Source organism: Somniosus microcephalus, chromosome 25 (assembly GCF_052327205.1).
Source record: "Somniosus microcephalus isolate GS21.2 chromosome 25, FLI_Smic_1.0, whole genome shotgun sequence".
NCBI lineage: Eukaryota > Metazoa > Chordata > Chondrichthyes > Squaliformes > Somniosidae > Somniosus > Somniosus microcephalus.
Window position 1 is genome coordinate 41,883,756 of NC_141011.1, and position 16,832 is coordinate 41,900,587.

The window sequence follows — 16,832 nt, forward strand, 5'->3', positions numbered from 1 at the left end:
GGGAGAGAGAGACAGAGAGAGAGAGACAGGGATTGAGAAACAGGGAGACAGGAACAGAGTCAGAGACAGAAACAAAGGCAGAGATAATGAGTGACAGAGAACAATAGGATGAATAAATGTGGCAGCAGGACAAACACAGGGAAAATGTGTCCTTTTTAAAATTTTACTAGTTGTTCTCCTGTGGCATTGCTTGTGGATGTTTTCTTTGATTTAGAATGAAATAGGCCTCAGCACCATACACATCTGAATGGCTTGCTAATAAATTGAGCCACAGGCCTTGATCAGGCCCAGACTTTTCAACTTAAACAATCATGTGAGAATTTGATTTTTTTTTAATATTCAGTTACTCCAGTTTACTTTGTTGAAACATTCAGTTTTCGGTGTGGTACTATAATGATTCCGTCTGTCTTTGTTGTAGAAGGTAATTCTCCAATCTGATTATTTCGTGCTAACCAGATGATCAATAACATCACAGGCCAATCAGAAAGCAAGTGGGAGCACTTCACTCGTGTAGACAGAAGTTTTAGTTATTTAGAATAAATATTCAGCTATATTCTATAGATATGGTAATAATCTATTCTTCAGTAACTTCACTACCGTAATACTTGTTTGAGCTGTAAACTGGTTAGGCCAGGGAGATTGAAATTCCCTTGAGGCTCTCGGCAGTCTAAGGGATAAGATATTAACTAAACTGTTCCAATTGGCTTGTTACATATTCCTTAGATCTTAACCAGCTCTGGGACAGCAGGTGCTGGTAATAGAGGCTGGCTACACCAGAGTCACAGGGAGTGGAGGAGGCGCGGGCTGGTGCTTGGGGTGGGGATTCCCTAATCGGTACACGGCTGGGGATAGTCCACACCCCTGGGGCCCACCCACCTTTCTCCGCCACATTCTCGGGCCATGGGAGCCTTCTCTTCTTGGCCTGATTTTCCGTGTTTCCCTCCCCCTCTGCTGTAACCAGATACACCTCCTCTGGACCCATCTTTTGTTTCTTTACTTATCTCATTATCGCCCCACTTTTGCCTTGCACCTTCGTCCCTTTAATCACTCCGGCCCTTCACCCTATCACAGACCTTCCCTTTTGTTCTTTCTTGTGCCTACGCGCCGCGCCCCCCCCCCCCTTTCTTATAAACTGTTAAATCTCTAACTTCTTCCAGTTCTGACGAAGGGTCATCGCCCCGAATTGTTAATTCTGTTTCTCTCCCTGCAGATGCTGCCTGACCTGCTGACTGTTTTCCAGCATCTTCTGGTTTTATTTCAGATTTCCAGCCTCCGTGGTACTTTGCTTTCGGTTGTACGTGTTTCCTGCTGCCGGTTTTTGATTAAGGCGGAATTCATGGAATCGGCATTCCCAGTTTGATTTTTTGTTTTGTTCTCCAGCGTGCCCCCCCGGGAAGTTCGGCGCAAACTGCTGGCTGGACTGTGGCTGCCGGAATAACGGGACCTGCAACCGCGTGACCGGGTACTGCCAGTGTGCGCGAGGGTATTACGGGCACTCCTGTGAGCACGGTAAGTGGGCAGGAGCCTCCGAGAGGACACCGGGCATCATGAGATCCTGCCGGCGGAAATTACTTTACTATTCATTCTCGGGCATGTGGGCATCGCTGCCAATTATCGGCCGTCCCTCAGTTACCCCTGAGAATTCAAATTCTCAATCTGCTCTGGTGAGATTTGAACTTACGTTCCCTGGATTAGTCCAGCAACATAAAAACCACACGACTGTAACTGCACAAACCATTCGGCTTGTTTGTCAGGAGTAATTGTGACACAATTGTATCTGATTGGGTTTGAGCTTGGGGGTGGGGACTGTTGGAGGAAATGCTGAGAGTGGCCTGAGAGAGAGCGAAGGGACTCCATGCTGAGAGAAGAGGAGGGCATGTGCTGATCACTGCGAGAAGGGTGTGTGGGAGCAGAGTGGGCACACTGAGCACTATAATGAGCTTCCAACCACATATCCGCGGCATAACTCAGACCGCCTATTTCCACCTCCGTAACATTGCCCGTCTCTGCCCTTGCCTCAGCTCATCCGCTGCTGAAACCCTCATCCAGGCCTTTGTTACCTCCAGACTCGACTATTCCAATACACTCCTGGCCGGCCTCCCACATTCCACCCTCCGTAAACTTGAGGTCATCCAAAACTCTGCTGCCCGTGTCCTAACTCGCACCAAGTCCTGTTCGCCCATCACCCCTGTGCTCACTGACCTACATTGGCTCCCAGTCAAGCAGCGCCTCGATTTCAAAATTCTCATCCTTGTTTTCAAATCCCTCCATCTCCTCGCCCCTCCCTATCTCTGTAATCTCCTTCAGCTCCACAACCCCCCCGAGATAGCTGCACTCCTTTAATTCGGCCCTCTTGAACATCCCTGATTATAATCGCTCAACCATTGGTGGCTGTGCCTTGTTGCCTGGGCCCTAAGCTCTGGAATTCCCTGCCTAAACCTCTCCGCCTCGCTACCTCTCTTTCCTCCTTTAAGACGCTCCTTAAAACCGACCTCTTTGACCAAGTTTTTGGTCACCTGCCCTAATTTATCCTTATGTGGATCGGTGTCAAATTTTTTGTCTTAAATATTCCTGTGCAGCGCCTTGGGACATTTTACTACATTAAAGGTGCTACATAAATACTTGCTGTTGTTGTTGTTATATAGTTAGGGTGAGCGAGAGATGGGGGATATTCTATGTGCGATTTGGAGTGAAAGTGGACTGGAGGAAAAGCAGGACGCATTGCATTTTGTCACCCCTTTTAAGGGGGAAAGAGTGGGGCCCACAAAAGGAAGGCTGTAATTGAGGGAAATAAATAAAATGAAAAGTAATTTGGGGGGGGGGGGGGCGTTCAGGATCCAAATGATTTAAAAATACTGATGGAGCTGGCTGGGGATGCGAGAGGTGGATGGGCGATCGGGGAATGAAGGGACGTGATGGCGGGACTGACGTCTGAGGATCGGATCAGCTCAGCTTGTTCAAACACATCGTGAGCTGGCACAGACACAATGGGCCGAATGGCCTGCTTCTGTGCTGTGCGATTCTACGGGGTGGGCAGCCTATGGAATGGAGCACCAACTCAACGGGGAATTGGAACGATTCCTTATTCTGCAGGGGATTGGAAGCTGGGGGATAGGAAAACGATGAAAAAGAGCCCAATTGGATCCTGCACGCAGCCCCGGACGATGTTGGCCAATGGGTTGAGTGGCCTCACTCTTCCCGACACTATAACCTCCATCGCCAAGGGCACAAACTTATATTCAGTGTACAGCAGCGCCACCTGCTGCTGGGATTCGCATCTGCTAGAGATTTACTCATTAACTGGCAGTCCAGCGATGGCAAGTCAGCTCTTGTCACTGCTTGCAATCGGCAAGCCCTGTGTAGACCATAATATCCAGAAATCGAACAAAACTGATTTTTAACAATTACTTTTTTTTGTAACTGGCTTGTGAATCCTGTACTGAAGCTGGGAAGCCAGCTTTAATGGTAAGGAATGGAGCCTAGATAGAGTGGATAGGAAGGACCTATTTCCCTTAGCAGAGAGGTCAATAACCAAGGGGAGTAGATTTAAAGTCATTGGTAGAAGGATTAGAGGGGAGTTGAGGAGAACTTTTTTCACCCAGAGGGTGGTGGGGGTCTGGAACTCACTGCCTGAAAGGGTGGTAGAGGCAGAGACCCTCATCACATTTATAAAGTACTTGGATATGCACTTGAAGTGCAGTAACCTACCGGGCTACGGACCAAGAGCTGGAAAGTGGGATTAGGCTGGATCACTCTTTCTCGGCCGGCACAGACACGATGGGCCGAATGGCCTCCTTCTGCACCATAAACTTCTATGAATTGCATAGAATTTACCGTTCAGAAAAGGATACCGGGGAGATCTCCCTGCTCGTCTGCCATGGGATCTTTTACGTCCACCTGAAAGAGCAGATGGGGCCTTAGTTTAATGTTGCATCTGAAAGACAGCACTTCACTCCCTCAGTACTGCACTGGGAGTTTCAACATGGATTTTGTGCTCAAATCTTTGGAGTGGAGCTTAGAACCCCCGGCTTTCTGACTCACAAGCGAGAGTGCTACCCACTCAGCCACAGCTTACACGCTGCAGTATGATTGCTGTCATTGTCTTGGTACCTTCAGCAGCCAAAAATTTACCAGAAGTAGGTCGAGATTGGCAACTTACTGCACTCTGAGAGTGGGGGGTGGGCACCCTGCGATGCACTACTAGGCCGTAGGCCCAGCATTTGTGACACCGTTGCGACTTTTAGTTACATCTTTTCTCAGATAATCTGAGTGTCGATTTGTATCTGTTCACAGTCTGCCCGCTTGGATTTCACGGACCAAACTGTCAGCGTTTGTGTGACTGCAGAAACAGAGCAGCCTGTGACCCTGTGACTGGGCGGTGCCGGTGTCCAGCTGGTTACTATGGAGACTACTGTGAAAAAGGTAATAGTTCCAACAAAGCATTTTGTGGTTTAAGGCCACACTAACATGTTGTTGTGTTGTTAACTGCACCCCCCCCCCGCCACACAATCCTCCAACCCAGGTCTGTGGGACCACATGACCTGGCCTTAGAGCAGGGCTGACCACATGTAGGTCACATGCAGTCACCGAGCCTTAGCAACCAGGCCTCGGAAACCAGGCAACTCTCTCCTAAACTCACTGCTTTGAATTTTGTGGGCCTGGAGGTTTGGAAAGGGCTGTTCTTAACGCCGTTAGCAGATTAGTGATGCGACAAAACACCAAGATCTGCCAGATCAGCAACTTCAGATACATGCAAAGCAAATTTCTACTCTATAGCTGGCCTGCAAGGCGCCGTGATACGCATTTATCACATTATTTGGGATGGTGTTGCCTGTGCCAAGGGCAGTAGAAGATTGTGCTTGCCCTCAAGGGCTACTGAATTGTTACCACTCCAAGGGCACTGGGACTGTTTGTCTGGTAATCTGAGGTACTCAAAGAGCATTGCCTGCACTGAAGTTAATAGGTCTGTGTTGTCAGCTCCCACGGCCAGTGGGACCTGCCGTTGAGGGAGTGTGCCATCTGACATCCTTGTTTTATTTGTCTCTGGGCTGCTGTAGAATGCGAGGAGGGACGATACGGGGAGCAATGCCAGCAGCCGTGCGACTGTGAGGGAGGCACACCTTGCGAACCGGCAACTGGGCAGTGCCTCTGTCCCCCGGGGAAAACTGGCACCAGGTGCGATATTGGTGAGTGTTAGGTGAATGACCCTTTCAATTGCGCTTTTGTCACCTCCAGATTCGACTATTCCAACGCTCTCCTGGCCGGCCTACCGCCTTCCATGCTCCATAACTTGAGCTCATCCATAACTCTGCTGTCCCGTGTCCCAACTTGCACCAAGTCCCGTTCACCCATCACCCCCTGTGCTCGCTGCCCGTGTCCTAACTCGCACCAAGTCCCGTTCACCCATCACCCCCTGTGCTCGCTGCCCCGTGTCCCAACTCGCGCCAAGTCTCGTTCACCCATCACCCCCTGTGCTCACTGCCCCGTGTCCTAACTCACACCCAGTCCCGTTCACCCATCACCCACTGTGCTCACTGCCCCCGTGTCCTAACTCGCACCCAGTCCCGTTCACCCATCGCCCCCTGTGCTCACTGCCCCGTGTCCTAACTCGCAACAAGTCCCGTTCACCCATCGCCCCCTGTGCTCACTGCCCCGTGTCCTAACTCGCACCAAGTCCCGTTCACCCATCACCCCGTGCTCACTGCCCCGTGTCCTAACTCGCACCAAGTCCCGTTCACCCATCACCCCGTGCTCACTGCCACGTGTCCTAACTCGCACCAAGTCCCGTTCACCCATCACCCCGTGCTCACTGCCCCGTGTCCTAACTCGCACCAAGTCCCATTCACCCATCACCCCCTGTGCTCGCTGCCCCGTGTCCTAAATCGCACCAAGTCCCGTTCACCCATCGCCCCCTGTGCTCACTGCCCCGTGTCCTAACTCGCACCAAGTCCCGTTCACCCATCGCCCCCTGTGCTCACTGCCCCGTGTCCTAACTCACACCAAGTCCCGTTCACCCATCACCCCCTGTGCTCACTGACCGACATTGGCTCCCGGTCCAATTTAAAATTTGTTTTCAAATCCCTCCATGACCTCGCCCCCTCCCTATCTCTGTAACCTCCTCCAGCCCCACAACCCTCCTAGAACTCAACACTCCAACCCTCCGAGAACTCAGCACTCCTCCAACCCCGTCATCCTTCACCCCACTGTTGGCGGCCGTGGCTTCAGCTGCCGAAGATCTAAGCTCTGAAATTCTTTCTCTCTCCTCCTTTAAGGCACTGCTCACCTGCCCTAATGTTTCCTTGGCTTGGTGTCAATTTCTGTCTGATTACGCTCTTGTGAAGCGCCTTGGGACGTTTGACTATGTTAAAGGCGCTATATAAATGCAAGTTGTTGCCGTTGTTCATTACCGAAAGTTACTTGAGGAGTGAGCAGTGCAGAGAGAGACCAGGGAGGTCACACCAGCTGGATGGGGTTATTAAAGTTTGTGCACATTGTTTTTTACAATCCTTTATTGCAGGTCCTTTATTGACCAGCCATGATCATACTGAATGGCAGAGCAGGCTAGGAGGGCTGAATGGCCAACTCCTGCTCCTATTTTTCTATGTTGCTAATACACACCTGCATCATAGAATGGTTACAGCACAGAAGGAGGCCATTCGGCCCGTCGAGCCCCGTGCTGGCTCTCTAAGAGCACTTCAACTAGTGCCCTTTCCCCGTAGCCCTCTGAATTTCAGTCCCTTCCCTTAACTGGGGGGACCAACATAGATCTCTGCCTCACTCTAGCAGTCGGGTTGTCTAACGTTGCTGCACTGCGTACAGTTGCGTTCCAGGGAAACCAGCGTAATCTGTCGGGTTGGGAACTTTCGGACATGTGATAATCATGTCGGGGGGGAACAGTAGCATGGTGGTTATGTTACTGGACTAGTAATCCAGAGGCCTGGACTCTGCATTCAAACCCCACCACGGCAGCTGGGGAATTTAAATTCAATTAATTAAATAAATCTTGAATAAAAAGCTAGTATCAGTAATGGTGACCGGATTGTAGTAACAAACCAATCTGGTTCACTACTGTCCTTTAGGGAAGGTTCACAACACATTCAGTCCATTGTGTTGTGCCAGCCCTTTGCTGGAGCAAAGTTAAATCTGCTGTACTCTTCCCATAGTTTCAAATGTTTAATCTACTCATCCCTTAAAAGGTGCAATGGTCTCTCCTTCAACTGCTCTGTGACAAAGCAGTCCAGGCTCAATACTCTTGTGTGTAAGGAAATTTCTCCGAATCTCTTCACTCGCAGTGACAATTTTAAATTGATGACCTTCATCACTGACTGCCCAATCAGAGGAATGAGTCTTTGCCCTGTTAAAACTCTTCATAATTAATTTTAAAAACTCAATTAAATCTCCTCTTAGCCTTCACTTCTTCAGAGGAAACAGCCCCAGTATCTTAAATCTCTCCTTATATAGAGATATTCTGCCCACCGGTTAAAAGTGAGAGGCGGGTGTGGGAAAATCAGGATCCCTAACAGCAAGAGAGAGCTTCAACAGTTGGCAGCATTTGCAGGGCCCGCGCCGTTTTGAAGGGTTGAAGAGGTCGAGGCTCCAGCGGAGGCCGCAGTTCGTGAGTAACCGTGTGTTCTTGTCCTCCGCAGATTGCCGAGCCAATCGCTATGGCCCCGGCTGCTCCTTAAGCTGCGGATGCTCCAATAACGCTCGCTGCGACTCTCGGAACGGACACTGTACCTGCCTGTACGACTGGATCGGGCCTACCTGCGAGGAAGGTAAAAGTGTCGCCTTTCATTCTAAATATTTTCCCTTGCTGCATACCTGCTGGCTGAGACAGAAGGGCAGGAACTAATCTGGGACCTGTCGGGATCCTCAACGGCACTTGGGGACGAGATCTTCCTGTTGGGCTGGATTTAACCCAGGTCCCTGCATGGTGTGCTAACCCATCCCACCACATCTTCACCATAGGAACAGGAGTGGGCCGTTCAGCCCCTCGAGCCACATTCAAGTAGATCATGGCTGATCTGTATCTTAACTCCATTTACCAGCCTTGGTTCCATAACCTTTAATGCCTAACAAAAATTCTATCGACCTCAGTTTTGCAATTGTCAATTGACCCCTCAGCCACAACAGCTTTTTGGAGGAAGAGGGTTCCAGATTTCCAGTATCCTTGGTGTGAAGAATGTGCTTCCTGACATCCCCCTGAACGGCTGAACTCGAAGACAATCAGCCCTTGAGCGTGGGCAGGATTGGACCCCAGTGTGCCACCCAACCCTGTCACCCTGCCGATAAAGACAGGAGATTAAAGGGTCACTTTTCCTAATTCAATTGAAAATGGATTATTTATTTTACTCTGTCCCTCTCCCCCCTCCCACAGGTGCTACTGTGCAGCTACACGAGTGCCTCACCAAGTAGTCATTCTTTATGTTTGAGCCCAAACAGTGATCAAAGTGGGGAACCCTGGCTAACTCTCCTCACTTTCCCCCAGTACAGGATCGCCAATTGTGGTGCTCAGTTCCTCTGCTAAGATGAGCTAACCAGGTGTTAGCTGTGGCTCAGTGGGTAGTGTAGTGTATGTAACCGTCCACCTTTAAGAGAACTATTTTAGGTGTTGCACTACTTTATCTTGGCTGCTGTATACTGTAATACCGGGAGTGACCACACCGGTATATAAGTGCTGTGTAAGGATTTATTGGGCAGATTCGCCCTGACCTTCGAATAGTAAAGTCCTGTTAAAGTTACTCTTGTAGTCTGTGTATTAATTCACCATATAACCCACAGACTTTACAGGTAGCACTTTCGCCTCTGAGTCAGAAGGTGGTGGGTTCAAGTCCCACTCCAGAGACTCGAGCACAAAATCCAGGCTGTCACTCCCAGTGCTGCACTGTCGGAGGTCTCCGTCTTTCAGATCAGACGTAAAATGATCCCATGGCACTATTCGAAAAAGAACAGGGGAATTCCCCCCCGGTGTCCTGGCTAATATTTATCCCTCAACCAACATCGCTAAAACAGATTATCTGGTCATTTATCTCATTCATTGCCATTTGTGGGAGCTTGCTGTGTGCAAATTGGCTGCCGCATTTCCTACAATAGTGACTAAACTTCAAAAGTACTTCATTGGCTGTAACACAATTTGGGATGTCCTGAGGCCATGAAAGATGCTATGTAAATACAAGTTCTTATTTTCTAACTAAGTAAAGGCCAGAGATCCTGACATCCCCCCTGTGATATTCTGGTCTCCACACTATAGGAAGGATGTGATTGCATTGGAGAGGGTGCAGAGGAGATTCACGAGGATGTTACCTGGGCTGGAGTGCTTCAGCTATGAAGAGAGACTGGACAGGCTGGGGTTGTTTTCCTTGGAGCAGAGAAGGCTGAGGGGGGACCTGATTGAGGTGTACAAAATTATGAGCGGCATAGATAGGGTAGATAGAAATAAACTTTTCCCCTTAGTAGAGGGGTCAATAACCAGGGGGCATAGTTTCAAGGTAAAGGGCAGGAGGTTTAGAGGGGATTTGAGGAAAAACTTTTTCACCCAGAGGGTGGTTGGAATCTGGAACTCACTGCCTGAAAGGGTGGTAGAGGCAGGAACCCTCGCAACATTCAAGAAGCATTTAGATGAGCACTTGAAACGCCATAGCATACAAGGCTACGGACCAAGTGCTGGAAAATGGGATTAGAATAGACAGGCCTTGATGGCCGGCGCGGACACGATGGGCCGAATTTTCATTCAGGAGTCGGGTAGGAGGCGGGACTACAACTTTCGAGGTTGTAGTCCTGCCTCCCTCGAGATGCGGCCAATCCACGCGATTTTAACTTGATTGACCTTGTTGGGCTCAGCAGGCCAATTAAGGGCCACCCGGCAACAGGTGACATCACAGACTGAAATTTCATCTGTCAGGAGGTTTTGACAGATGAAATATCAGTGTTTCACAACTGTTTGAAGCTGTCAAACACTGACAGTCTTACTTCTAACCGGAGTCCTTCTCCACAGACTCAGTTAGAAATCTCTCCTGCACAGAAAGCTGAAGGCTGTCACTTTTGACAGTTCGCAGCCATTCTGCTTTCTGTGCTGATGAGATGAGGGACTCCCGGGACCTAAAGGAATAAAGGCTGAAAAGGTAAGAAAAGGTAATTTAAACTTCTTTAAACACTTTAGACACACCAAACACACTTACCTTTGCACTCATGCACCCATCACTCACCTGAACACCGACATCTCGACCCCTCCAAGTCCTTCAACCCAACGGCCCGCCTCCTCTAACTTGGCGTGGTTTGGAGCCGTCGGGAATCCCACACTTTAAAAATAGGGATTAGACTAAAAACTGCCTGTTAACAGGCAGTTAATTGGCACTAATCCCTTCCCGCCTCGGGTAGGCGGGTCCCAGTGTGGGGCGGGTACCCGCCTCCTTTGAACCTGGCATGGGGGCGGGACCCCTGATTTCGGGATTTTAACCCCCCACACGCCTCCAATCCAGACTCCACGGCCCAATGAAAATCCTGCCCTATGACTCTAAGCTCACTCAGTACTACACCTTGCTCAGCCAGTAGAGAGGGTTCCACATTGGATGGGTTGGTCCGTAAACAGAAGTTGGGCTGCTGTTTGTACCTTAACGTTCCTACTCTCTGTTTCCAGGAGGGCCTCCCAAGCCACCGCACCATCTGCGACCTGCACCCCGGGGAGACGTGGCAGCGGACACCGCGTCAGGGTTATAGCCACCTCAGCGAGTGTGAAGCCGGGCCCCTCTCTCTGACCAGCGCCAACGAGACCGCTTCTCAACACTATACCTGCCGCCCGTCAAAGCAACCTTTCAGAGACACCGCTGAAAGCAAAAACCGCGAGATGGTAAAACCCCGACCGAAGATTCGGAGGAACGGCTGCGAGCCCGCCTGCTGTTGTGCACATCTGTGGTTTTTTTTTTTTTTTAAAGTGGAAATGCTGAGGGATTTTAGGATCCAGCATCCCGTTGGGCTCGAGATCCAGGCATCGAAGAAAGAGATATTCGAACCCGCAGCCTTTCCCCATCTCCAACACCCAGGGTCCGAATTCCTGAACAGTGAACAAGCTCAAACTCTGTGGGTGTTGGAAACATTCTTGATACCTTAAGGACGGCTTTTTCTTACATATACATATATATTTTATTTTTGTAAAGCCAGATCCCAGGAATCAAGATTAAGAGATTGCAAACCAGGAAAATAACTGACCCAGGAAGTAGTTAAACATCAATCCTCCCGCCACTTGGCAGCTGGCATGGTATGTTGGGCCAGCATGTGTCTTTTCACCGCCAAGGCGGGCCTTTGCAATCTCGCACTGATGCAACGTAGATATGATACAGGACCTCAGGGGCTGAGGATTGAGTAAATTACCAGCGTTAGCAACTGCACAGACTCGCGCCGGTGAATGGAATGGGACAGTGTCGAGGGAATGTGCCCCTGGGTATATGGGGCTTTTCAACACCTGCCAGTTCCTCTTACAGTCTGCTTCATCCATCTAGTCAAGACTGGTTCTGTCTTCGGTGTCTTGTCAGTCCACATTACCTCCCCATCACTGACCTAAGTCCAGATGATGCCCACCCCTTGTTTCACTTCACCAGATCAGGGCTGACCGGGACCAGCTGATCAACAATCGCTGGCCCGGCACAGATAGTTTGAGATTACATAGGTTGAATAGAACCACAACAGAATGGATTGAATAAAGTCTTGTCAAAAGAAAGAGCTTGATGGGCTATAAGAGCCTTATCTTGTTCTTTCCTTTATCTCGCTATCCTTGTTGTGTCTTTGAACTTATCTCCCTATGTGCCAACTTCCACCTTCTCCTGAAATAAAGATTCAATCTCCTCCAACGCCTTCTATTCCAGGAACCTCAACACTGTGGGCCTCCTCAACTCCCAGTCACTACAGGCTGGTAAAACCCAAACTTGCTCTCTAGCCTACTGACTACATCTTGGTTTAGCTGTTCTCACTCTCTACTATGTTCAAGCTTGACCCTTAATGTGCCCCCCCCCCCCCGCCTGACCGTGACCCAATAATTAAAAAATACACAATAAAAATCCCAAACATCTGTAAAAGGTCTTCAGGTCACTTGCCCAATGGAGTTGCCCCCCCCCCCCCACAACCGTGGCAGATATTGGAGGTCTTGAAGTGTGGCTCACCCTCTTTTGAATCATGGTAGCAAAGCTCCTGGGAGAGGCAATCGGCCTTTCCTTGGAGTAGTCACCTCTCGGGAGACGTAGAGTTTAAAGGGACCTCGCTGGATGGCAGAGACAATCTGAAAACGATCTCGGAGGCAGAGTGGACAAGCAAAGCCTACATGACCCGGCCCGACCAGCGGAAGCAAAGACGCTAACTGATATTTTTTTCTCTCCTGCACAAACAGAACAATGAAAATAAAATGGAGAGATAAAATCAGGGATGGGGAGGACCGGGCAGCAACAATAGCCGGCCGTCTCCATGAAACCTGCTTTCATTTCACTTGACTTCCTTTCAGTATTTAAGCTTATAGTATGATGGTGTTATGGTCATTTCAGTATTTCAGCAGAGCTTTCAAGTACAGTCAACCATCGCCCATTAACCCAGCTAGTTACTATGACAACCACAGTATTAGATCATGCAAGCTTTTTTTAAAAACAAAAATTAACTCTAAATGACATACAATTCTACTTAATTGCCACCTCAGTATTCAAGATGGCTCCCAGTCAGCACAGGGTCACTTTGTGCCCTTTCACCTTTCACATCAATTATCTCTAGGACTACTTCAGGCCTGTGCTTCACGTGGATGGCAAAATGAACTTTAAAGAGTGCAACACTGGTGTAAACTAGGAGCACAGGGTAACTGCTGGAGAACGGTTGAAGGTGAGCTGGTGGGAGACAGGCCTGGGAGGTAGATCCACCAATGCAGAGGGCAGAGTATGGCATCAGGCCTGGCTTCAAACTAGAGCCCAATTTTTGAGTAGATCCAGCTGAATTTCTGGAGTGAAAAGTCTGGACACTACGGGTTGGATTTTCCTCTGCGATCCCACCCGGAATGGGGCAGGATCGTAGCTGGAAAATGGAGCAGACAGGCCCACTGGGTGCCTCCTCACCTCCTACTTGGATTTTCCACCCGCCCCCTCTCCTACCAGGTCCCTTTCCCCGACCGCCCCATGTCAATTCTGGGTGGGGGAGGGCAGGCTTGCCCTTTGGTGCATTTCTCTCCAGTCTGCCCCGGTTACCACCGCTTCCCGGGACTGCCTGACGCAGGTGGTGGTAAACCTTGGGATAGCAGTGCTGAAGGCCCTGCAGTCTTCCGACGGAATAGAGGGGCCTACTAAAGGCCTTCTCTCTCAACTTCAGCCAGAACACCACCTAAACTGTGGCCGAGATTCCTCAGCAGGGCACCCCTGGCCCTTTCACTGCTGGTGCTGCGACGGTGGTCTCGCTCCTGGAGGCAAGAATCCCGCTGGGACCTCACCCTGCATCACTAATGATTCCCGACCCAGGGAAATGGGTCAGGGCAAAGTTGGAGGGACGAGCTTAAGTCCCCCTCTCTCACCACTACACTGCCCCAAAGGTCTGGTTTATAAAAGGGAGGTCCATTTTACCCTCCACTTATACCTCCTTTTATTTAAGTTTTCACTGAATTTTCATCAGCAGTAGAACTCAAGAATTCATCCCATTAGAATGGTTAAAAGGTGCAAATCCTGAGTTCTACATGGTCTGCAAAGAGAACTCCAGCCGGACTTACAGCAATTGGTTTATGTTTGTTTACATGTTGGAGGCTTTTAAAAATCACTCATCAATGTCATCTGCTCCTTCCTATAGTGCCCGGCGACTTAATAGTGAAGAGATATATATATATTTTTTATGTTGCTGGTGGGACCAGCTCTTCCGAACTCTGATTTAATGCTCCGACTAACAGGAATACGAAACTGGGAAATCTGCTTCCCATTGAATCAGCGGGCACTGCAGGAACGAGAAGCAAAGTGATCGAATTATCTCAGAATGAGACTAAACGATTGATTTTAACAATAAATTAGATTGGCTATTATGAATATATGAATAAATTATCAGGCCATTTGTGCTTTATTCATATTAATATGCTATAATATTAATATGGTTTTTCTAGCGAAACAGTTTGTATTCCTGTGTACACGTTTACAATATAATAAAAGGACTCTGAACTCACCAGGCTCGTTTTCTAATCCAGCAATGGGGAAAATCCGGCTGATTTTTAACTGTTTAATGGCTCAGGGGTCCCACCTCCCCTGGGCCCTGATTGTTACCACACAGGTTATTGTGTTCGTGTTACATTCCTGTCGGTGCTATTTTAACCCGCAGGTTTGAACAACAACTTGCATTTATCTAGCGCCTTTAACGTCGTAGAACGTCCCAAGGCGCTTCACGGCAGCGTTACCAAACAAAATTTCACACCGAGCCACACAAGGATATAATTAGGACAGGTGACCGAAAGCTTGGTCAAAGAGGTAGATTTTAAGGAGCGTCTTAAAAGGAGAGAGAGGCGGAGAGGTTTAGGCAGGGAATTCCCGAGCTCAGGGCCCAGGCAGCTGAAGGCACGGCCACCGATGGTGTAGCAGTTAAAAGCAGGGGTGCACAAGAGGCCGTAATTGGAGGAGCGCAGAGATCTCGGAGGGCCGTAGGGCTGGAAGAGGTTACAGAGATGGGATGGGGCGAGGCCATGGAGGGATTTGAAAACAAGGTTGAAAACTTTTTAAAATCGAGACGATGTCAGACCAGGAGCTGGTCAGCGAGCACAGGGGTGACCGGTGAACGGGACTCGGTGCCAGTTAGAACACGGGCAGCGGAGTTTTGGATGAGCTCAAGTTTGTGGAGGGCAATCAAAGTATGTAGGGCCGATACTGAGGCAGGCACCATCACAGCCTGCCAGGAATTCCAGCATGAAGAATGTTGAGATCAAAATCTACCCAAGAATCTTTAGGACCAGATAGAGACCATGCGGCCCCAACAAGTCTATCCCTTTACCCGAGATCAGTGCCATCAACTCCTCTCCATGTTGCAATCCTTCTCACACAAACTGAGTTCCATTTACATGGTCTTCTGCAGTGTCCTTCCCTGGTATTTTATTCCATGACTCGATTACCCTTTGGGTTAAAAAAATAAATCCACCGCACCACATCTGATGTCCAGTCTCACTCCTAACTGTGTGTCAAGCCGTGGCTCAGTGGGTAGCACTCTCGCTTCCGAGTCAGAAGGCTGTGGGTTTATAGTTCCATCCCAGAGACTTGAGCACAAAATCTAGGCCGACATTCCCAGTGCAGTGCTGAGGGAGTGCTGCACTGTCGGAGGTGCCGTCTTTCAGATGAGACGTTAAACCGAGACGTCTGCTCTCTCAGGTGGATGTAAAAGATCCCATGGCACTATTTGAAGAAGAGCAGGGGAGTTCTCCCCGGTGTCCTGGCCTAATATTTATCACTAAAACAAATGATCTGGTCATTATCACATTTCTGTGCGAAAATTGGCTGCCGTGTTTCCTACACTACAACAGACGCGACACTTTGACAATCGGCTGCAAAACATTTTCAGATGTCCAGTAGGTTGTGAAAGGCGCTATATAAATGCAAGTTCTTCCTTACTTTTCCTTCACTGGGTTCTCTCCAGTTGCTCATCCCCAACACAGAGCAGAAGAAACCCTCAAGCACAGTTCCAGAAAACCACCAAATCACATCGCAAGTAAGATTTATTCGTACATTGTTAAAGATCGGCAATCTCAGAAATATGTGGCATAATTAATTAATAAACAGTTGGCAAATTCCAACGCGACTAACAGACGGCAGGAGGCGAGTTACGAGCCGGTAATCTCGACAAAGGGGAGTTCAGCAGAGAAGCAGATCAATATCCGAGTGGCTTACACCCTTCAGATTTTCAGCCCCGAGAATAGAGCGCACTTTCCACATCGCTGGCTTTTACTGGTTAGAATCGGTAAAATATACTGGGCAACACAAACCCTTCTCAAATTAAAGGATGGCTCCCTCGCTCCAAATCCTTCCCCCTACCCGCATAAGCTATCGGGAGTGAAATTGGTCTCGGGCTGTAGTGCCAAATGGGCGATAGCAGATCACCCGCCCATTATACACCCGCCCATTATGTTTCCCATTGAAGAGAAAATCAGACGGGGTGGAAAGCAGTTAGCAATTCACCAATGCCTCTTGCGAGGGGACAGTTCCACGGGCACTAGCTGCCCTCCCCGGTACCTTGGTCATTCTTCACGCATGACCCCAGACAGGGAGTGTCAACGGGCATCACCCAATGACTACACACACTCGTGCACTGCTGGCTGGCTGGCACCAGGATGGAGGCGTGGGGGACCCCGGCTGATCTCCAGAGTCCAGTGTCATTAAAGCCAAATGCAGCATCCCTTCGACCACCCGCCCCCCCACCCCAGGCCGAGACCGTGTTAACTCGGCGCAGAATCGAGCCCAGGAACCACCTACGCTGCCTGGCTCAGGATCACATTTGGGGGGGGGGGGGAGAGGGGTTCCATAACTTCTGCGGAAACCCTGGGAGAAATGGAGTGAAGACGAGCAGGAGAACCTGCAAACTGTCCATGTTGGGAGCGGACAGGAGGAGGCGCTGCGTTCATCACCTCGAGCCACACGGGACTGTAGGCAGTGGTGTAACCAGCTTGATCCATGGGGAAAGGGCCTCGAGGGGCAGACTTTATAACGCATTAGTCTCTCACTGATCCGTGAGGTGAAGCTGGCAGTACACCGATATCGGTGGGGGAGCACGAGGATAATTCATCTGTGGCATCTTTACTACAAATTACCAGGAAAGACGGCCCAGTACATAATACAGAACCAAAGCGAACAGACCTG

At 49.5% G+C, this 16,832-nt stretch overlaps 1 protein-coding gene across 1 annotated transcript in view; it reads left to right on the forward strand.

The window, feature by feature from the left end:
- Nucleotides 1-14,163, forward strand: part of LOC147100733 (uncharacterized) — a 290,852-nt gene extending 276,689 nt beyond the window's left edge. The window contains exons 31-35 of the mRNA XM_085967558.1: nt 1,381-1,509; nt 4,294-4,422; nt 5,058-5,186; nt 7,647-7,775; nt 10,637-14,163. Of these exons, the coding sequence (XP_085823684.1) occupies nt 1,381-1,509; nt 4,294-4,422; nt 5,058-5,186; nt 7,647-7,775; nt 10,637-10,716 (596 nt within the window). The 3' untranslated portion in view covers nt 10,717-14,163. The remainder of the gene's footprint in view (nt 1-1,380; nt 1,510-4,293; nt 4,423-5,057; nt 5,187-7,646; nt 7,776-10,636) is intronic.
- The last annotated feature ends 2,669 nt before the right edge of the window (nt 14,164-16,832 follow it).